The sequence below is a fragment of the Ruditapes philippinarum genome, unplaced genomic scaffold (genome assembly GCF_026571515.1).
Source record: "Ruditapes philippinarum isolate M1 unplaced genomic scaffold, ASM2657151v2 ctg207_1_1_1_1, whole genome shotgun sequence".
Classification (NCBI taxonomy): Eukaryota; Metazoa; Mollusca; class Bivalvia; order Venerida; family Veneridae; genus Ruditapes; species Ruditapes philippinarum.
This window is the reverse complement of record NW_026859581.1, coordinates 320,967-337,766: the sequence shown is the minus strand read 5'-3', so window position 1 is coordinate 337,766 and position 16,800 is coordinate 320,967. Positions and strand designations below refer to the sequence as shown.

At 32.7% G+C, this 16,800-nt stretch overlaps 2 protein-coding genes across 2 annotated transcripts; both read right to left on the bottom strand.

Annotated features, from left to right (window-relative positions):
• Window positions 1–932: 932 nt before the first annotated feature.
• Window positions 933–3,847, bottom strand: LOC132757124 (uncharacterized). Its single transcript, XM_060748312.1, has 2 exons — window positions 3,360–3,847; window positions 933–2,958 (listed from the first exon to the last, which is right to left on the bottom strand). The coding sequence occupies exons 1-2, from the start codon at window positions 3,530–3,532 to the stop codon at window positions 1,611–1,613; spliced, it is 1,521 nt and encodes a 506-aa protein (XP_060604295.1). The 5' UTR covers window positions 3,533–3,847; the 3' UTR covers window positions 933–1,610.
• Window positions 3,848–7,132: 3,285 nt separating this feature from the next.
• Window positions 7,133–14,441, bottom strand: LOC132757123 (uncharacterized). The gene is made up of 3 exons (XM_060748311.1): window positions 14,355–14,441; window positions 10,326–12,887; window positions 7,133–9,784 (listed from the first exon to the last, which is right to left on the bottom strand). Exons 2-3 carry the CDS (start codon window positions 10,664–10,666, stop codon window positions 8,401–8,403), a joined length of 1,725 nt encoding a protein of 574 aa, XP_060604294.1. The 5' UTR covers window positions 10,667–12,887; window positions 14,355–14,441; the 3' UTR covers window positions 7,133–8,400.
• Between the last annotated feature and the right edge of the window lie 2,359 nt (window positions 14,442–16,800).

Below are 16,800 nucleotides of genomic sequence, written 5' to 3'. Positions count from 1 at the left end.
CGGGTTGAAATAATGTCATGGTTTGGAATTGCGTTTTTACACGTAGAAAATCGAGTGGGGACAGGTTGCACGGTTGTGTCCGACCTAGCAAAAATACGATGTGTCATCCGAAATATCGGTTTGTTGTTCAAAAACGATTTAAGTTGGGACAGTAATGTTATTGTCAACGTCTAGTGATGTCATTTAGCTGCAATTTGATATATAGCTTTATATGATTTACGCAAGAATGACTTTGCAATTTTGACTTATACTGGACTAGGGGCGTTCGGCCGATTTGGCGAGTTCAACCCCTTGTCTATATATTATATATAAAGTATAATTTTTTTTCTAGAATTACTTTTTTACACTATCCCAACACTGTGCCTGGTCCCTTTGATTAAAATCACTGCGTGGGATGTATTATTTCGATTCTAACACATCAACAAATAAATGCTGCCATACTTGATATATCAAGCTAAATTGTGCCTGATTTGTTTCCGTACTTATTTTCAGCGCGTTACATTGTTAGTGTTTACGTGTCACGTCTAAATATAGAATACCAGCAATGGTTTATTTGTATATTTACACACACTTTCGGCCCTATTATGTGCAATAGGGAAAAATACGGTCGTTTTAGGATCCATATTCTAATAAGCTTCACACTATTCCACTATCATACAGATAACGCAGTCAGGTGCATTATGCACAACATAAAAAAGAATGCTCACACGTCATATATGACGTCAATAAACCAAACAATTGTCAAACGTTGTTTCCGAATAAATTCAAAATAACGCAAAAACACAACAATTATGTCTTGCAGGAAACTTGTAACTTCATTGCTTATTTGTTATTTTCATTTATATTTTACAATGATATAATATGACTGTTAAACACGGACAGATAAGTGTACATCTATTTTTTGTCCAGCAATTATTAGTATTTGGTTCATGTCTTTTAACGTATAAATTATCCAAATATAAAATATTCAAAATTGTTACGTGATTGACATATGTCTGACATTTCTACGTCAATGGAATTTGAATATTTGGTATATTGATCATATGCTTAGTGATGTCAAGACAAGTGTTGCACATAATTTTCCATATTGTGATTTTATAAAAGATAGAGCAAATGTACTTTTTTACTTATATGTATCCATTTTTGTGTCTACAAATGAAGTCTTATAAATTGTTTCAATCTCCGTACAGCTTAATCTGGTTACAAAAAAAAAACAAACAAAAAAAAACAACAACAACAAACAAACACACTTGTTATGTTTGTTTCACAGATAATACATTGTTTTCTCACTTGTTAACACCAGCTAGTGTGAAATCACAGTCAATTTTAGTATAATATCATTACTGTTTTACTTTTTATAAGATATATAAAATATAATTATGTACATGATTAATGAAATATATATTTACAACATCACTCTTGTGCTTCTTCATGTTGAATTAAAATAGCATCACCACATCTATAAGTATGGGAATAGTCACTTTTTTTAGAATTTCTCTTCCTTTCTCTTCATATTTGATGTTTAAATAATCTGTTGTACATTTTTAAACAGAGTAGTTTTACAATTACATTTCAACAGAATATTGTTTTCACTTCATTTAATGAAGAAATTAAATACCATATACTCCAATGTTATCATCAATGCTGCAAACAAACATCCTAGACATTTGTTGATTACAGCAAACTGACAAACTTTCACTTCTTCCCTCACTGTCAGCTTTTATAACCTCTCCTATCAGCTCACCATCAGGTGTAAACTGTAAAACACTGGAGCCATATGTAGATACCAGCACACTTCCTGCTTTAGTGATATAACAGCATTTAGCCCCACAAAATTGTTTACCGTTTGATGTTGTAATAACTTGACCATTGTTGTCCAGTACTATCAGTCCATTATAAAAGTCAGCAACATAAATCCTCGTACCATCTTTACTGACAGCTATACTGTGTATGTTAGAGAACAGCTTTTGTCCTGATTGGGTCTCACTGAAATGCTGTAGTTTCGTACCAGACAATGTATACACATATACTGATGTGCTTGCATCCGAAATATATAAATTATTGTTTGTGTATGCAAGACCATAACATTCAAAATCAGTCTTAATCTTGTTTGTTCTTTTCATTTTCTCTTCCCCAGAAATAAAATGAACCTCATTTTGTAATGGCAAAGTTAATGCTACATCTGTTTTACTGATTGAGCACACTTGCCATGGTCGTTCTGGTAGGTCATAGTAATCTGTTACAGTGTAGTTGTAGCCACGTATCTGTTTGAGCTTTTTGTTGTTGTGATCTGCTAAAATTATTGGGCCATCTTCAAGACAGCAGGCACTGGAGATATAACAGTCTTCTGTATCAGACTTTACTTTTACACAATATGATTTGTCTCCTCTTATCCGAAATAAACTACTTGCCATTTTTGTAGGATCCTCCGTTAGTGACCCAAGAGCAATAATTTGTTCAAGCTGGGTAAGAATTGTTCTGTCATGTTTGAAATCTAATTCTTCAACTGTACTCTTTATTTTTGTATCTTTCATATATTTGTTGGCTACATTTGCAGCATCATCTGCCATCTTCATATTAACAAATACGTCAGGTTGATATGGGTTTGGAAATGCTATTTTATTACTTGCTGTAGTTACCCTTGCTTCAAGTGCTTCTATCTGTTTAAGACCATCGTCGATTTTGCTTTCAAGACATTTGACTTTATCTTCTATCTCATTTACAGAATTTTTCTCCAACTTGTCAAGTTGGTCATTGATTTCTTGTCGAAATCTTCTGATATCAGCCAATAACTCTGCCTTTCTTTCCAGCAGCCTTTGTTTATCCTGTTTGAATTTGCTAGCTTGTTCTGCAAGGGTCTTTGTTATTTTGTTAAGTTCTGTTTGAATTTTTCTTGAAACACTTTGGTAAATGTTGTTTCGGATAAATTCTGGTATATAGAATGTATTTTGGCATGATCTGAAAGGAATAAGAGGTTCATGGACTTTAACCTTTATGTTTATTTGAGAGCATATGTTGTATTAAGTGTTTTATAGGTGGTTTTGTACTTGCCACTCACTGTTTTGAGTTCGAATCATGCCAGATACTTTGATTTTTTATGTTAGGGAGAATATCGTTAATGGAACGTTAGTTGTTCTACATAGATGCCAGCTAGTACCTTAAATTATGCACGGAAGGAGCTGCAAAGAAACTATATAACCACTACAATGATGGTGAGTCATACTCTCTAGCCCAAAATCAATTGTTAAAATTCAAAATGAAATTATTTTAAAATTGTATAAAAATAAATAAAATGAAATTCTATCTAATAAACACCCAGCCACTCGAAAAAATAAGGTAACCAAATTACTGAAAGCTACCTGTGATCATCTGCCATACATGTAGAACAGCCAACTTTATCATGCGTCTGACAGTACATATCAATGGGTTTATGACTGTGTCTGTCACATCGCTTTGCTGGTGCCCTCGCTTGAGATTCATCAAATATCTCATCAGAAAGAATATCCGTATTTAATAGTCCACTTGTAGCCATCTTGTATATTTACTTGTTCAAACCTATTCTTCTGATTGCTCGGTACAACAAAAATGTCAGTTTACTTTCTTTTCTCATTTAAGATGTATTGTTAAACTTTTTTCCCAACTTTTCTACCAATGACTACATATTTATCTTGTCAAAATATTGAATTATAGCAAAAACTGTTTTGTCCATATATAGCTGTTAATAAATTAACAAACAAATGTCGCACCAATTTATACAAAGAAAAAATATCTTGTTCAATATTGATCCAAAGTCCACATTCCTCTAATATAAAATTACTTATTGTAATGAGTTGGTTGGTTTCAAAATATTTATGTAATTATCTTCTAACCAGGAAGTTATATAACATGAATAGATTTTCGAAAAACAGGTTGAAAATATTTGATCAGATAGCAAAAGGTTATATCAATTGCCTATTCTTGTGGAAAATCAAATATCTTATTTACGAAGAGCAAATGGCATACACAATGTATTCTGTAGTTACTTGAGTAAATAAGAAATGTGTACACATCATTTGAATATTATACTATGCAGATATTTTTCAATACAGTAAAGTTAAACTACATTCCCTGATAATACCGTGTATCAGGGTTTTTTTTTCCGCGAGTATCTAATTTTCTCTATATTCGCGTGCATGAATCAAGTTCATACGGGGATTTCGTGAGGTCCTGGATCTTTCTTTCTTCTTTATGTTTGCAACTCAGTTTAGTCATACATATTTTACATTGCGATACCTATAAATCAATTTATCAAATATCAATTTTCAGTGTTCATGTTTTTTTTACATGAATAATCGTTAAGTATAGTCTAATTTTATTGACCTGTCCATTATGAATACATTAGCACTCATTTAAATATTCGGTCACACTTTGGTTATGTTCTTGTAGTTTACGAGAATTAATATGGAGTATAAAACACTTGTTTTGAAAAAATCACACTAGCTTAATATACATGTATAGGTGGTCGTCACATCTGCAAAAACACTGTAGGTTAAGTGCCTAATATACGAGATCACTGCTTTTGCCATTGTTCTTCCTTTATTTTGCAGTATAATTTAATGGAAATGACCAAGTTCTTGCAAAATTGTCTACACGGATTTAAATCAACTTAAAAAACATTGTTGTGTCGCGTTTTGTTTTATAAGTAACGACTTATTAATGGCATTTAATGATTTTAATCCGGATGAGTTTTAAATATTAATTCTTAATCCATGTTATTTAAAAAATGTATAGACATTAAATAAGTGCGAAGCATATTATAAAAACAAAACGAACGCATTATAATAAACAATTATATTTAATAAAGCTGAAAATATAAATGAGAAAAAAACATGGACATACGCGTTCTCGATCTTGCAACACGAAGGGCATTAAGAAATTATAAACCCGCAGTTTATCCATTTCCTATATCGCTCAGTATAACTATTTCAGAGACACAAATTAAATCTAATCACATCTTACTGCGAATATTAATATATTGTGTGCATTGACTGTATAATTAACAGTATGCAATTGACAGGTTAATAAAATTAAGGTATTTCTGTTTACGCTATTGTAACCGATTATCTGATATAATAAGATGATTCACACCTTGCAAGTAAGGTAAACAAACATACATGGGCAGCTTTACAATTCAATGCATTAAAAATTTTACAATGCTTATAGCACATACAAATATATACATTGGCAAATGAAAACATAAAAGAGAAAGAAGCATAAAAAGTATTTTAACAAATACAATTTTGTGACAATTATTTTTTTCTTTTCTTCAAACTTAACAATAACATGTCAACAATAAGGTGAGACGATACAGTATCTTTGAAATACTGAATACATACTTGCAAGCGATACATCAATAGGTAACTTGAAAACAAAGTTTGAACATTCAACCTCTGACAAAAAGAATCGTATTTTTTGTCAGCTGAAAAATGAAAGAAAAAGAAGCATGAACAACGTTAAAATTAGATTACTGCAATAATTGCAAAGTTTGCTGCAAGCGAAAATAACCTGATAAACGTTTTATGATCATTTGTAAAGGTATTTGGAATGAAGCATTTCTGAGTTGTTTCTCAAAATTTAATAAACCATGCCAAAAGTGTAAGTAGGACCTAACTGCCCTTAGGACTAACATTTTACTTAGATTTTGTATGAACAATTGTTTTCTCTTAAAATGTTAAGTCTTCACCGTTCTAAAGCTTATAAATATCAGCATCTAATAGATTACAGTATGAACACAAAGATTATCATGCTTATGAAAATGGGACCCCTCTTATATTATTATCTGAAAGTATAAAAAAAGTTGTTTTTTTAAAATTATAAATAGGTTATGCATAGGTCTCAGAATGATATTAATTACAGTATGAGCATATGCATAGTAACTGAATTAAAGTAGCAAATGACATAAATTGCTTTATAAAATTTTCTTCTTTTCATCATGTCAAGTTATTTTCAAAGTCATATCATTTATTGCCAGAGTTTTCCCATAAAGTAATTTTGTTGATTTGTTAAACAATTTTGATTTAAGATATGTGTCCGTAAAATACTACAGTAGTGATATTAAGAATTAATTGTCTTTTTGAATGATACATCCCATTCATTAAACACTTTGCCAACTAAAGGCATTTGATTCTACCCATGTGACCAGTGCAGACCAAATCAGCTGACCTATCCACATCCACATTCTGTACATAAACACCCGCTGTTATATTTTCACTCGTGCCGATACCACTCATGTAAATAGTGCATCCGGTGCCACCATACATAACCCGCCTAAATCCAACAAGTAATACAGACAAATATTTATTATGTATTATACCAAGAACAGGATAATGCACCGACATTCATATAAAATCTGTTTCTGACAAGTTTCATATATGCTATTGCTTATTGTAATAACAAGTTGACATAACAAGTATACATATTGATAATGGTTAAGAAACCATATTTGGATAACAATCATTTTTGTATATCAATTTCTTAATTATACTATTATACAATCACATATAGTGTAAAACAGACATATATCATATATGTATTATACAAAGAAAAGGGATAATGCATTCATTTTAATGCCTGTTTAAGACATGTTTCATATATGCTAACTGAAATATCAAATTGTCATAACAAGTATTCATATTGAAAATGCTCTGTAAAACATCTGATTAAATTCATTTTTCTATATCAATTTCTTACTAAAAAATAAATCAATCAATACTTAAATATTATACACACCACTACAGTGTAAATGTCCGACCTTAAATTCAGACATTTGTTTACATATTATAGTAGATACATAATTCTAAATATCCCTATATTAAAAGGTTGCTGTCTATATACACACATCTTTATCCTTTTTAACTATTATTCTTAAAATTGTATATTAGCTTCAACATTATTGCTATATATGTAGAAGCACCATAATGACTCGTACCTTATACGCCTTTTGGGTTATAAGGCCAAGGTCAATATCGAAATGACCTTTATCTTTTGTTTATCAATATTTTGTTCGTGGTCAATCGATTCAATTAGGACTAGAAATATTGATAAGTGGATGCATTTTTGACGAATTGTAAGGATATCATGCACAAATTTCCACCTTTAATTTAAAATTGCCTCTTTACTTAAAACATGTTTTGTTTATTATCCAGCAATGAGAAAAGTGGGACCGGATGCTCTTCAGACAGCTTTTGTTAATGCCATTTCTTCATTTCTGTAAATATTATCTCTGGTGCTTACTCAATAACAAAAGATATTAAAATAGATCGGAAATATCTAAAAGTAAACTTTTTATTGTTAATTACAGGCCAACATTAGAAAAGGGTAATCCTAAGAGTGCAAAGAAAACAAAACTTTAAATGCTTGTTTTGATTGAGTCTTTTACAGACAGATAATGAATAGATGTCCTTATCAGAAGTTTGACGTATTTCATATTCACGAATTCACGATTTCAACTTCATGAATTCAAGATTTCGACTTCACGATTCCACATCTTCATGAATTCACGATTTTCCTTCGCGAATTCATGATTTCAACTTCACGTATTCACTATTTCAGCTTCACAAATTCACGATCGTGAAGTCGAAGTCGTGAATTCGTGGAGTTGAAATCGTGAATTCATGAAGTTGAAATCGTGGAGTTGAAATTGTGAATTTATAAAGTTAAAACTGTGAATTCGTAAAGTTGAAATCTTGAATTTATGAAGTTGAAATCGTAAATTCGTGAAGTTGAAATTGTGAATTTATGAAGCTGAAATCGTGGATTCCCATGTTGAAAACGTGAATTCACGAAGTTAAAATTGTGAATACAGGACGATTAAATCGGGAATTCATGAAATTGAAATGTCCCCACCGGTCCTACGTAATAATGCATAGGACTGCTGAATTTAATAATCAACAGGTACTTATTTCAAAGCAATTTTATCGTTATTGACCAGATAAATGAGCTGAATACCTACCTGTGCTAAAATCATCTACATCTATTAATATTAGACATTAGCTTCTTGACTTCTTTTCTAAACTTACACTGGACGATGCAAACCTATGACATCAGGGATAAAACAATATGAAGATGTAAAACTCCGTAAACTTCAATGAAAATAACGTAAACATGCAAATATATCGAAACATGATGCGTTCTTTTGGATAACAAAACGAAGAAGAATAAACATAAATATTTCTTCCTACACATGCTTTTTACTCCTGGGTTGCTGACGGGCAAGACGAGAGGGAATAGCCTTCTGAGGTCACTGTAATGATCTCTTCTAAAATTTTCTATATAGGTAAATAATTTGCATCAGAGTACTAGTGCTCTTTAAATAACATGTTTACAGAAGGCGGTTTGCATTCATATACTAACATTAAGTGATTAGATATTGTATATTTCAATGTTGTTCTCCGTAAGTCTGCATATGCACATCTTAGACATTTGTTGATTGCAGCAGATTGACCTGATTCTTCTTTCTCCACTATTAGCTTTTATAACCTCTCCTATCAATTCACCATCAGATGTTAACTGTAAAACGTTATTGGAGTTTTCTCCAGATACCAGCACACTACCTGCTTCAGTGAGATAGCAACAATTAGCCCATTTTAATTGTTGACCATTGAATGTTTTAATAACTCGACCATTGTTGTCTAGCACTATCAGTCCATTATCAGCATTAGCGACATAAATCCTTGTAGCATCCTTACTGGCAGCTATACTGTATATTCCACACGACGGTTTAGAAAAGAATGGACTAAATATGTCAGATAATATTGTACGTATCGATTGATCAATACTGAACCGTTTAACTTTCCTACCAGACATTGTACACATATATACGGATGTGTCATCTGAAATATATATGTGACTGTTTGCATATGCAATACCATAACATGCAAAATCAGTATTTATCTTTTTAATTGTTTCCATTGGTGTTTCTATAGAAATGAACTGTACTTCTTTTTGTGATGGCACAGTTACTGCTACTTGCGCTTTATTGATCACACACACTTGCCATGGTGCTTCGAGTAGATCACAATAGTCTATTACTGTGTAATTTTGACTGTGTAACTTTTTAAGCTTTTTATTGTTGTCATCGGCTAGGATTATCATACCATCCTCCATACAACAGGCGCTGGTGATATAACAGTTGTCTTCGTCAGAATTTACTTTAATATTTACAAAATATGGGTATTGTCCTTTAGTCTGAAGAACTTTGCGAGTAGTCTTTCTAGGCTCTGTTAGTGTACCTATGGTTTTATTTTTTTCTAGCTGTGTAAGAATTGTCCTATCAGGTTGAAATTCTATGTGAGCTACGGTTCTTTTCATTTTGGCATCTTCTATACATTTGTTGGCAATATCTGCAGCTTCCTCCCCCATCTTCACATAAACTAACACTTGAGCTTGATCTGTATTTGGAGGTGTTAATTTACCATTAACTGAAGTAACCATGACCTTGTTTGCTTGAAGCTGTTTGAGACCCTCTTCAATAAAGTCTTCCAAACATTTGACCTTATCTTCTATCTCGTTTACAGAACTTTTCTCCAGCTTGTCGACTTGGTCGTTGATTTCTTGTCGAAATTTTCTGATATGAGCTAATATTTCAGATTTTCTCTTCAGCAGCCTGTGTTTATCTTGTTTAAATCTATCAGCTTGTTCTTCAAGGGTCTTGATTATTTCCATTAGTTTTGTTTGTGTTTTACTTGAAACAAATTGAGTTTTGTTTTGAATATAATCTGGAATGTAGAATGTATCCTGACATGACCTGAAAAATGAAATAGAGTGTATATGTATGGTAAGGAAGTTTGCATAAAAAGATCAGATTTAACACACGCACGCACGCACACACACGCACACACACACACGCACACACACACACCAACACACTGAAACAAAATAAACTGAAAACTAAAACAAAACGAAAACAACAACTACAAGACACACTCACACACACACAAACAAACAAACAAGAACGTGACCATACCCTCTCAGTAACAAATTTTCTAAAGAGTTAAGCCATTCATTCATCTATGGACGCAAATTGCTGTACATCAAACTTGCCGGATTAGGTTATAAAATTACTGAAAAGGGCAATAACTTCGAGAAGAGAACATGAAAGCCATAGTTATGTAACTTGCCAATGTTATGTACTTTGTAAAGATAAGAAAGTGTGTAAACTTAAGATAAATACAGCTTGTCGGTTTTAGGTTCACCTCTTACGGACAGACGGACATACGACCAGTTTAATTACTCTTAGCTCGGACGCATTAAAAAAACACAACAAAATTATACAAATAAATACTAACCTATGATCAACAGCCACACATGTAGAACAGCCAACTTTATCATGGTTCTGACAGTACATATCAATATGTTTATGACTGTGTCTGTCACATCTCTCTGCTGGTGCCCACAAGAGACCTTTACTTGTTCCTGACTTGACTTGAGATTTATCCAACACCTTGTGACTAGCACACATAGGCACTTTACTGTGAACTTTGACGCAATTTACACAGAAATAATCATGACAATCTACACAGAATTTATCTGCTTCAGTGTTTATGCCTTGATTAACACATATTGAACATAAAACATCAAATATTTCATCAGAAAGAATATCTGTATTTATGTGTCCCCCTGTAGCCATCTTGTAGAATATTGTTTTTAAGTTGAACTATACAGCACAAAAATATGTATACATATACATGATGTAATCCGATATCTCACCACAATCAATTAAAACAAAAATTGAATGTTGAAATTTTTCTTCAAGTTTTTTGCTTTTCAAGTGTTTTTAAACTACGCATGTTAACAATTTTTTTCTCTTTTTTTTAATATATTTATGATAACCATTTAAACTTGTTACGAAAAGGTTCAATACTGCCTTGTCAGTTAACGAATAGTGAGATAAATGTTATCGTATTGTCAATAATATAGTTACATGTTTATCTCTTTATCATTTTATCGCACTGCCTAATATTGATCCAAATACAATATTATTAACTTGTGTATAGTGCCTACTGTCCAAGGATAAAACATATTCACTGACATTATGTCGGTAATTAATCAGATTCCGGAGTAAATCTTACGGATTGTAAAGTAGGGCATAAACACCCTGGATGAACAAGTTTTGTCACGTGACCACAAATGCAAACGCCGGACCCAATTTCAGGTAATTATTTGCAGATATCTTTTTTTCCACTGCGAGCACAAAAATAAGACATAGACCGTAGGACCCGGCGTAAATTAAGCTTTTATTTTATGTGAGTAGTCATTACTAGACTTTAGTAGTTTTTTTAGAACACTTCGACACAAATGTTCTTTTCGCAAAGCAAACGCCGATAGGTTTTACTTTTTCCAATCATTTTTTTCACTGGAAATACACGTTGAGGTAAAATAATAGAGGATATGTCTTTTAAAATGCCATTCCCGTCCCTAACTCATTTATAATTCCATGAGCAAAGTTATATTTGACATAATCCCATGTTATTCCCCGTATTGTCTAATTTGCAAACGTCGTTTGAACATGTAAAATATGCAAACGCCGGTTGATTTAAGGACGTTTTCGGGAGTTTTCATATGGACATATAGGCAAAACTAAAACTGTTCAATAGAATTTCTTTAAACTTGGCATGTTGTTAGAATATGATAACAGAAACATTTTAAGCGAAAAGAAAATTGGGGTCACCGTTCTCGTTGTTGAGTTATCTGCCCCTGAATCAGACTTTTCTACTTATTTGAGGTCATTTCCAGTGCAGATAACTTATACATACTTAAATGAATTCTTGTTTTTACTTCTGGATTGTGTTTTTCTTTTTATTGTTGAGTACAATACATAATAACATGCAATTCCTTACATCGTTTCTGTTAATTTTTTTCAATGAAAATAAAGGTACTTTAAATTCTAAAAAAGTATTCATTTTTTTAAGAAAAAAATGCACAGGTTAAAAGAAGAAGTTTGTATAAAACCTACCCACTCTAAGTTTGTTCTTGAAATTACCTGTTCCGAAAATATTTGACATGTAATATGCAAGAAAAAAAATCAAACACCGGCTGTTGGTACAGACGGGAATATCCAGCTCTCGGGTAACTGTTTAGCGGAAACTCGACAGATATTCCGGTCTGTACCGGCAGCCGGTGTAAGATCCTTATAAACCGGTGGCTATTTAAGTCAAGTTGCAAATATTACAATTCTCTGAACAAAAGACTTCTCTCTTATTTCCTTCTTTTTTTATTTTAAAACATTCTTCAATAACAAACTTTTATAAAACTTCTGTATATCCCATATATACATGTATACATAAAACCGTAAAATCTTCTCAAAAATCAATTCCACACAAAATCCGTCGGGAATAAATTTTGATTTAAAAATTTAGAAAAAAAATCAATCTTCTTAGGTTGAACTATACAGCGACGTTGAACTACACAGTGAGATCACTTGGAGTTACTTGTTTCAAATAAAATTTAACGAAGGTGTTTTCTTTTGACCAATCTGCAGCGTTGAGAATTGGGACCTAAAGCTCTTGTAGAATGTGCTGTTTCACTTTTATGTTTATCTGCATAAGCCTCTTGAATAGTTTTAAGAATCTATGAAGCCAAAGTTTGTGAAGAAGCTTTAGAATGAGGTACATTTATAGTCAGAAATAAACTTGTTTCATCTTTACGTCTGAAGGATTCAGTTCTTTTAAGATAGATAGATTCTTGGATGGTCTTACAAGCTGGTACAATATTTTTTGCTGATGAATGACCAGGTCTATCCTGTTTAGCCAAACCTTGTCTGATAAAAGTTTCCCCATCTGTCTTCAGAGAAATAGCTCCTCCTAATGTTAACGCTTGAAGGTAGCTGGCTCTCCTGAATGTCGTGATAGCTGTAAGAAAAACAACTTAATTAATAAGTTAAAAATTAAATTGATGTTTTTCTCAAAGGTTCAAAAGGAAATGTTTGTAGCGCACTAAGAACTTTAGGAACATCCCATTCAGGCAACAACTTTGTTAGAGGAGGTCTTAAATTGAATACATTTAATAATCTGATAACACACGGATGTTGACCAATAGGAGTGTTATCTACTGGAGGTAAAAAACTGCAGATAAAATAGAGCGGTAACCTACTGTTGTATCATAGTTTGGGGACCTTTCTGTTGTAACAGTGTCAGAGTTAAATCGTATACATATACATGCACATTGCGGTAACTGGAGTGCAGGTATCAGTTACCCGCACTCCAGATCATGCCCGTTGATTGGCTCATTTTTGCTGGGGTTTACATGTTGTGACGGCAGAGAAAGGGAAAGCGACAGAAATGTCATATTCAGATGTTCGTTCATTGGTTCATTTTTGCCGGGGTTTCATATTGTGACAACAGGGAACGTGCTTTGAGGTTTGACTATGATACAAAAGAGAAAGAACACCAAAACACTCGGCAATCTGATTAATACTGTAGCCCCCTCGTACAAATCAGATAGCCTCGTGTTTCGGTGCTCTTTCTATTACTAAACCTTTATTATTATACAGATCTGATAAAAACTCAGCACAAGTATTTAAGGATGCTGTGAAGGAATCAATATTCTTTTGACGACACCATATCATAAATTGTCTTAATTTACTGGAGTAATCTTTCTGAGTACCAGTTCTTCAGCTGGCTGTAAGAAGTTTTGAAAAAAACCTTTTTCTCTAAACTGTGTCGATAGCAACCATGCAGTCAGTTTCAGAACACCTGGATTTGGATGACATATCTGAGATTTGGTTGTTGTAACAGATTTGTAACCAATAGAAGACATAACGGTTGAGCTACCGATAGATTCAATAAATCTGGAAACCATGGGCGTCGTGGCCAGAATGGAGTTATTAGAATCAGTTTGCAATGAAATTGTTTCATATGATGAAGAACTCTGGAAATGAGACAGATATAGTTCAGCGTTCAAAAAGGCATCAACGGGCGCTTGCATATATTTCAAATGACCAACCGACATTTGCATATTTTACATGATCAAACGACGTTTGCAAAATCGACAATAAGTGGGAAACATGGGTTTATATCGAATATAACCTTGCTAATGAAATTATAAATTAGTTAGGTACGAAAATTACTTGTAAAGAGACATATCTTCTATTATTTTCCCTCTACATGGGTTTCCAGTGAACAAAAAAGATTAGAAAAGGTAAAACCTATCGGCGTTTGCCTTGCAAAAAGAAAATTTGTGTCGAAGTGTTCTAAAAGAACACCTAAGTCTCGCAATTACTACATACATAAAATAAAAGCTCAATTAACGCCGGGTCCTAAGGTCTAGGTCATAATTTTGTGGATGCAGTAGAAAAAAAGATATCTTCAAATAATTACCTGAAATCGGGTCCGTAATTGCTGAAATGTTAAATCGGCGTTTGCATTTGTGGTCACGTGACAAAACTTGTTCATCCAGGGTGATAAATAGGACAACTGTACGTATAGGATATCGACCGAGTACGAGGTCTTTCTGTTTAGGAAAGACCTGGTCACGAATTTCATGTGACACCGAGAGCGCGTAGCGCTCGAGGTGTTTCATGAAATTCGTGACCAGGTCTATCCTAAACAGAAAGATCGATGTACGAGGCCGATATCCAACTTACACACCACCAAACTATTGGCTTGAGCAATGGCTGATCTGAAACATTAGATGTAATGCACAAATATTATTTGTTAACACCGCGCATAAACAGGTTAGCTTTTATCAACGTTCTGCTTAATTATAGTATATAGTTTTCATTTAACTTTGGATTTCCCTTTAAAATAATAATAGAAAGGCTAAATGTGCAATTTGTCAAAAATAAAGCGAATGGATCTGTATTTGAAGGTATGTAAAAGAATGCATAATTATGTTGATAGTATTTCGTATCAAACATTTCAAATTTGCCCCAACCCCCGGACAGTTGCCCTCTCGGAAGTTTGCCCCATTTTTTTTTTTTTGCTGTGGCGACTTTTAACTTGTCATAATTCATTTCGTGTATAAATTTTATGTATATTATTTCATTTATTTATGGATGCTATTTTGTGTGTACAAATTTGCGCCTTAGTTTTTGTTTATTAAAGCACAATGGAATCTCGACAATAGGCGATGAATTTTTGTAACAACCAATTCAACAGTTAAATATTTTAACATAAAGGGGTTTGGGGCAAATGTTCGCCCCTTACAAAGATATGACGGGGCTAATGTCCCCCACTGCAGAAAAGGGGCAAACTTCCGAGACGCAACTGTCTGAGGGGCAAATGTCCGGATACCCAGCATACCACGAAAAACTTACATATGTACATTGAATATTGTTGACAAGTGTAGGATACATAATCCGAAATAGTATTTTATATAGCAGATATTATAAAGTGTTCTAGAATAAAATATGATGTTTATCATATAAATTTTTATGCTAAATCAATTTAAACTTTATAAACTTTTCTTATTTAGTTTTTTTTTAATAATATCCGAATAATACATTTCCACGGTGGGTAAGCAACTTTGGTCATGTGACCATAAAAGTCAACGTACACGGCCAAAATAGCTCGGCTGAGGTAAGTTTTTAGTGATTATTTTTCTGTCCAGCCGATTTAAATTATGTTACATAGCCTACCGACCGCGGCAGTTCCGATGCTTTCTAAAAATGTATTTAGTTTCGTCTAACGTTTTGTATTTTATGAGAACATTCAAACAATATTTGCAAATTGTCGATGACAACGTACACACTTTTGTGTAAAAGTGTTGATAATAACTTAATAAACGATACGCATGTCAGTTCTAAGTAAAATTTTAGGTCTTAAAATATATAAGAGAATGTTTAAATGAAAAAATAACTGGTTTCCTGCTGTCATTTTTTGTATTTATTTAAAAATTGACCAACTTACAGAAATGTCAACGTACACATACAGTCTAGAAAGTGTCAACGTACACACTCCCAATTTAGTTTGATAGTGGTCTGAACATGAGGCTGCAACTTCGAAATAGGTGGCTTTTTCTAACAAAAAGTTGGCTTTCAATTTAGATTGTCCTCTCAAACTGTATATAAGTACAGGTTTATACAAAGGAAAAAAGTTGCAAGTACATTCATATCATCACAAATAAGATTAAACAACCTTTAACTTGTTTATAATGTTATTTATTTGTTCTTTTGTGATTTTCTTTTAGAAGAAAAAAATCCAGTTACTCAAACTGCTTAATGATTTGCTGAAACAGCAATTTTAAACTGTATTAATTTAGGTCATTTTACAGTCATTTAATAACGAAAACAGCCAGGATAAGCGTCTCTTGCTCAACCAACCTAGTGCCTTCTGTAGCAACAAAAGTTGCCGATTTCGGGCAATGGGTGACAATGACGCCGAGTGACTAGTTTATAGGTATTATCGGTATTTCAGCAGTTATGTCACTTTAACCCAATGATTACATCACGAACGTTCTATTAACATTATATTTTCAATAATATATCTCCTTGCACTAGTTATGTAATTGCCACATGTAATAGACATTGTTATTTAATACATGGGCTAGCTTAATAGACGTGATATGTATTTTTGCATTCACAGTTTTCTTTGCACTTTTTGTTTCACTGACAATTTTGCCAACCATGTCTGCTAATTTACAAGTCTAATATATGTATTTAACAAAAATGCTCAAGTGCCATACATTTTAATAATTTGCATTGCAATCAAAATTTTAAATTCAAGCAAACCATTAAAAAATTTTTTATTTGAGCAAAATGTCGATAAAATTTCTGCATTGTAACAATCATTTCAATATATATTGTGGCATTTCTATGATTACTAG

Excerpts from the sequence above, each read along its gene's own strand:
- LOC132757124 (XM_060748312.1), bottom strand. The coding sequence starts at position 3,532 with ATGGCTACAAGTGGACTATTAAATACGGATATTCTTTCTGATGAGATA. Across the intron at positions 2,959-3,359 it reads TGTATGGCAGATGATCACAG|ATCATGCCAAAATACATTCT; the intron begins GTAGCTTTCAGT and ends TATTCCTTTCAG.
- LOC132757123 (XM_060748311.1), bottom strand. The coding sequence starts at position 10,666 with ATGGCTACAGGGGGACACATAAATACAGATATTCTTTCTGATGAAATA. Across the intron at positions 9,785-10,325 it reads TGTGTGGCTGTTGATCATAG|GTCATGTCAGGATACATTCT; the intron begins GTTAGTATTTAT and ends TTCATTTTTCAG.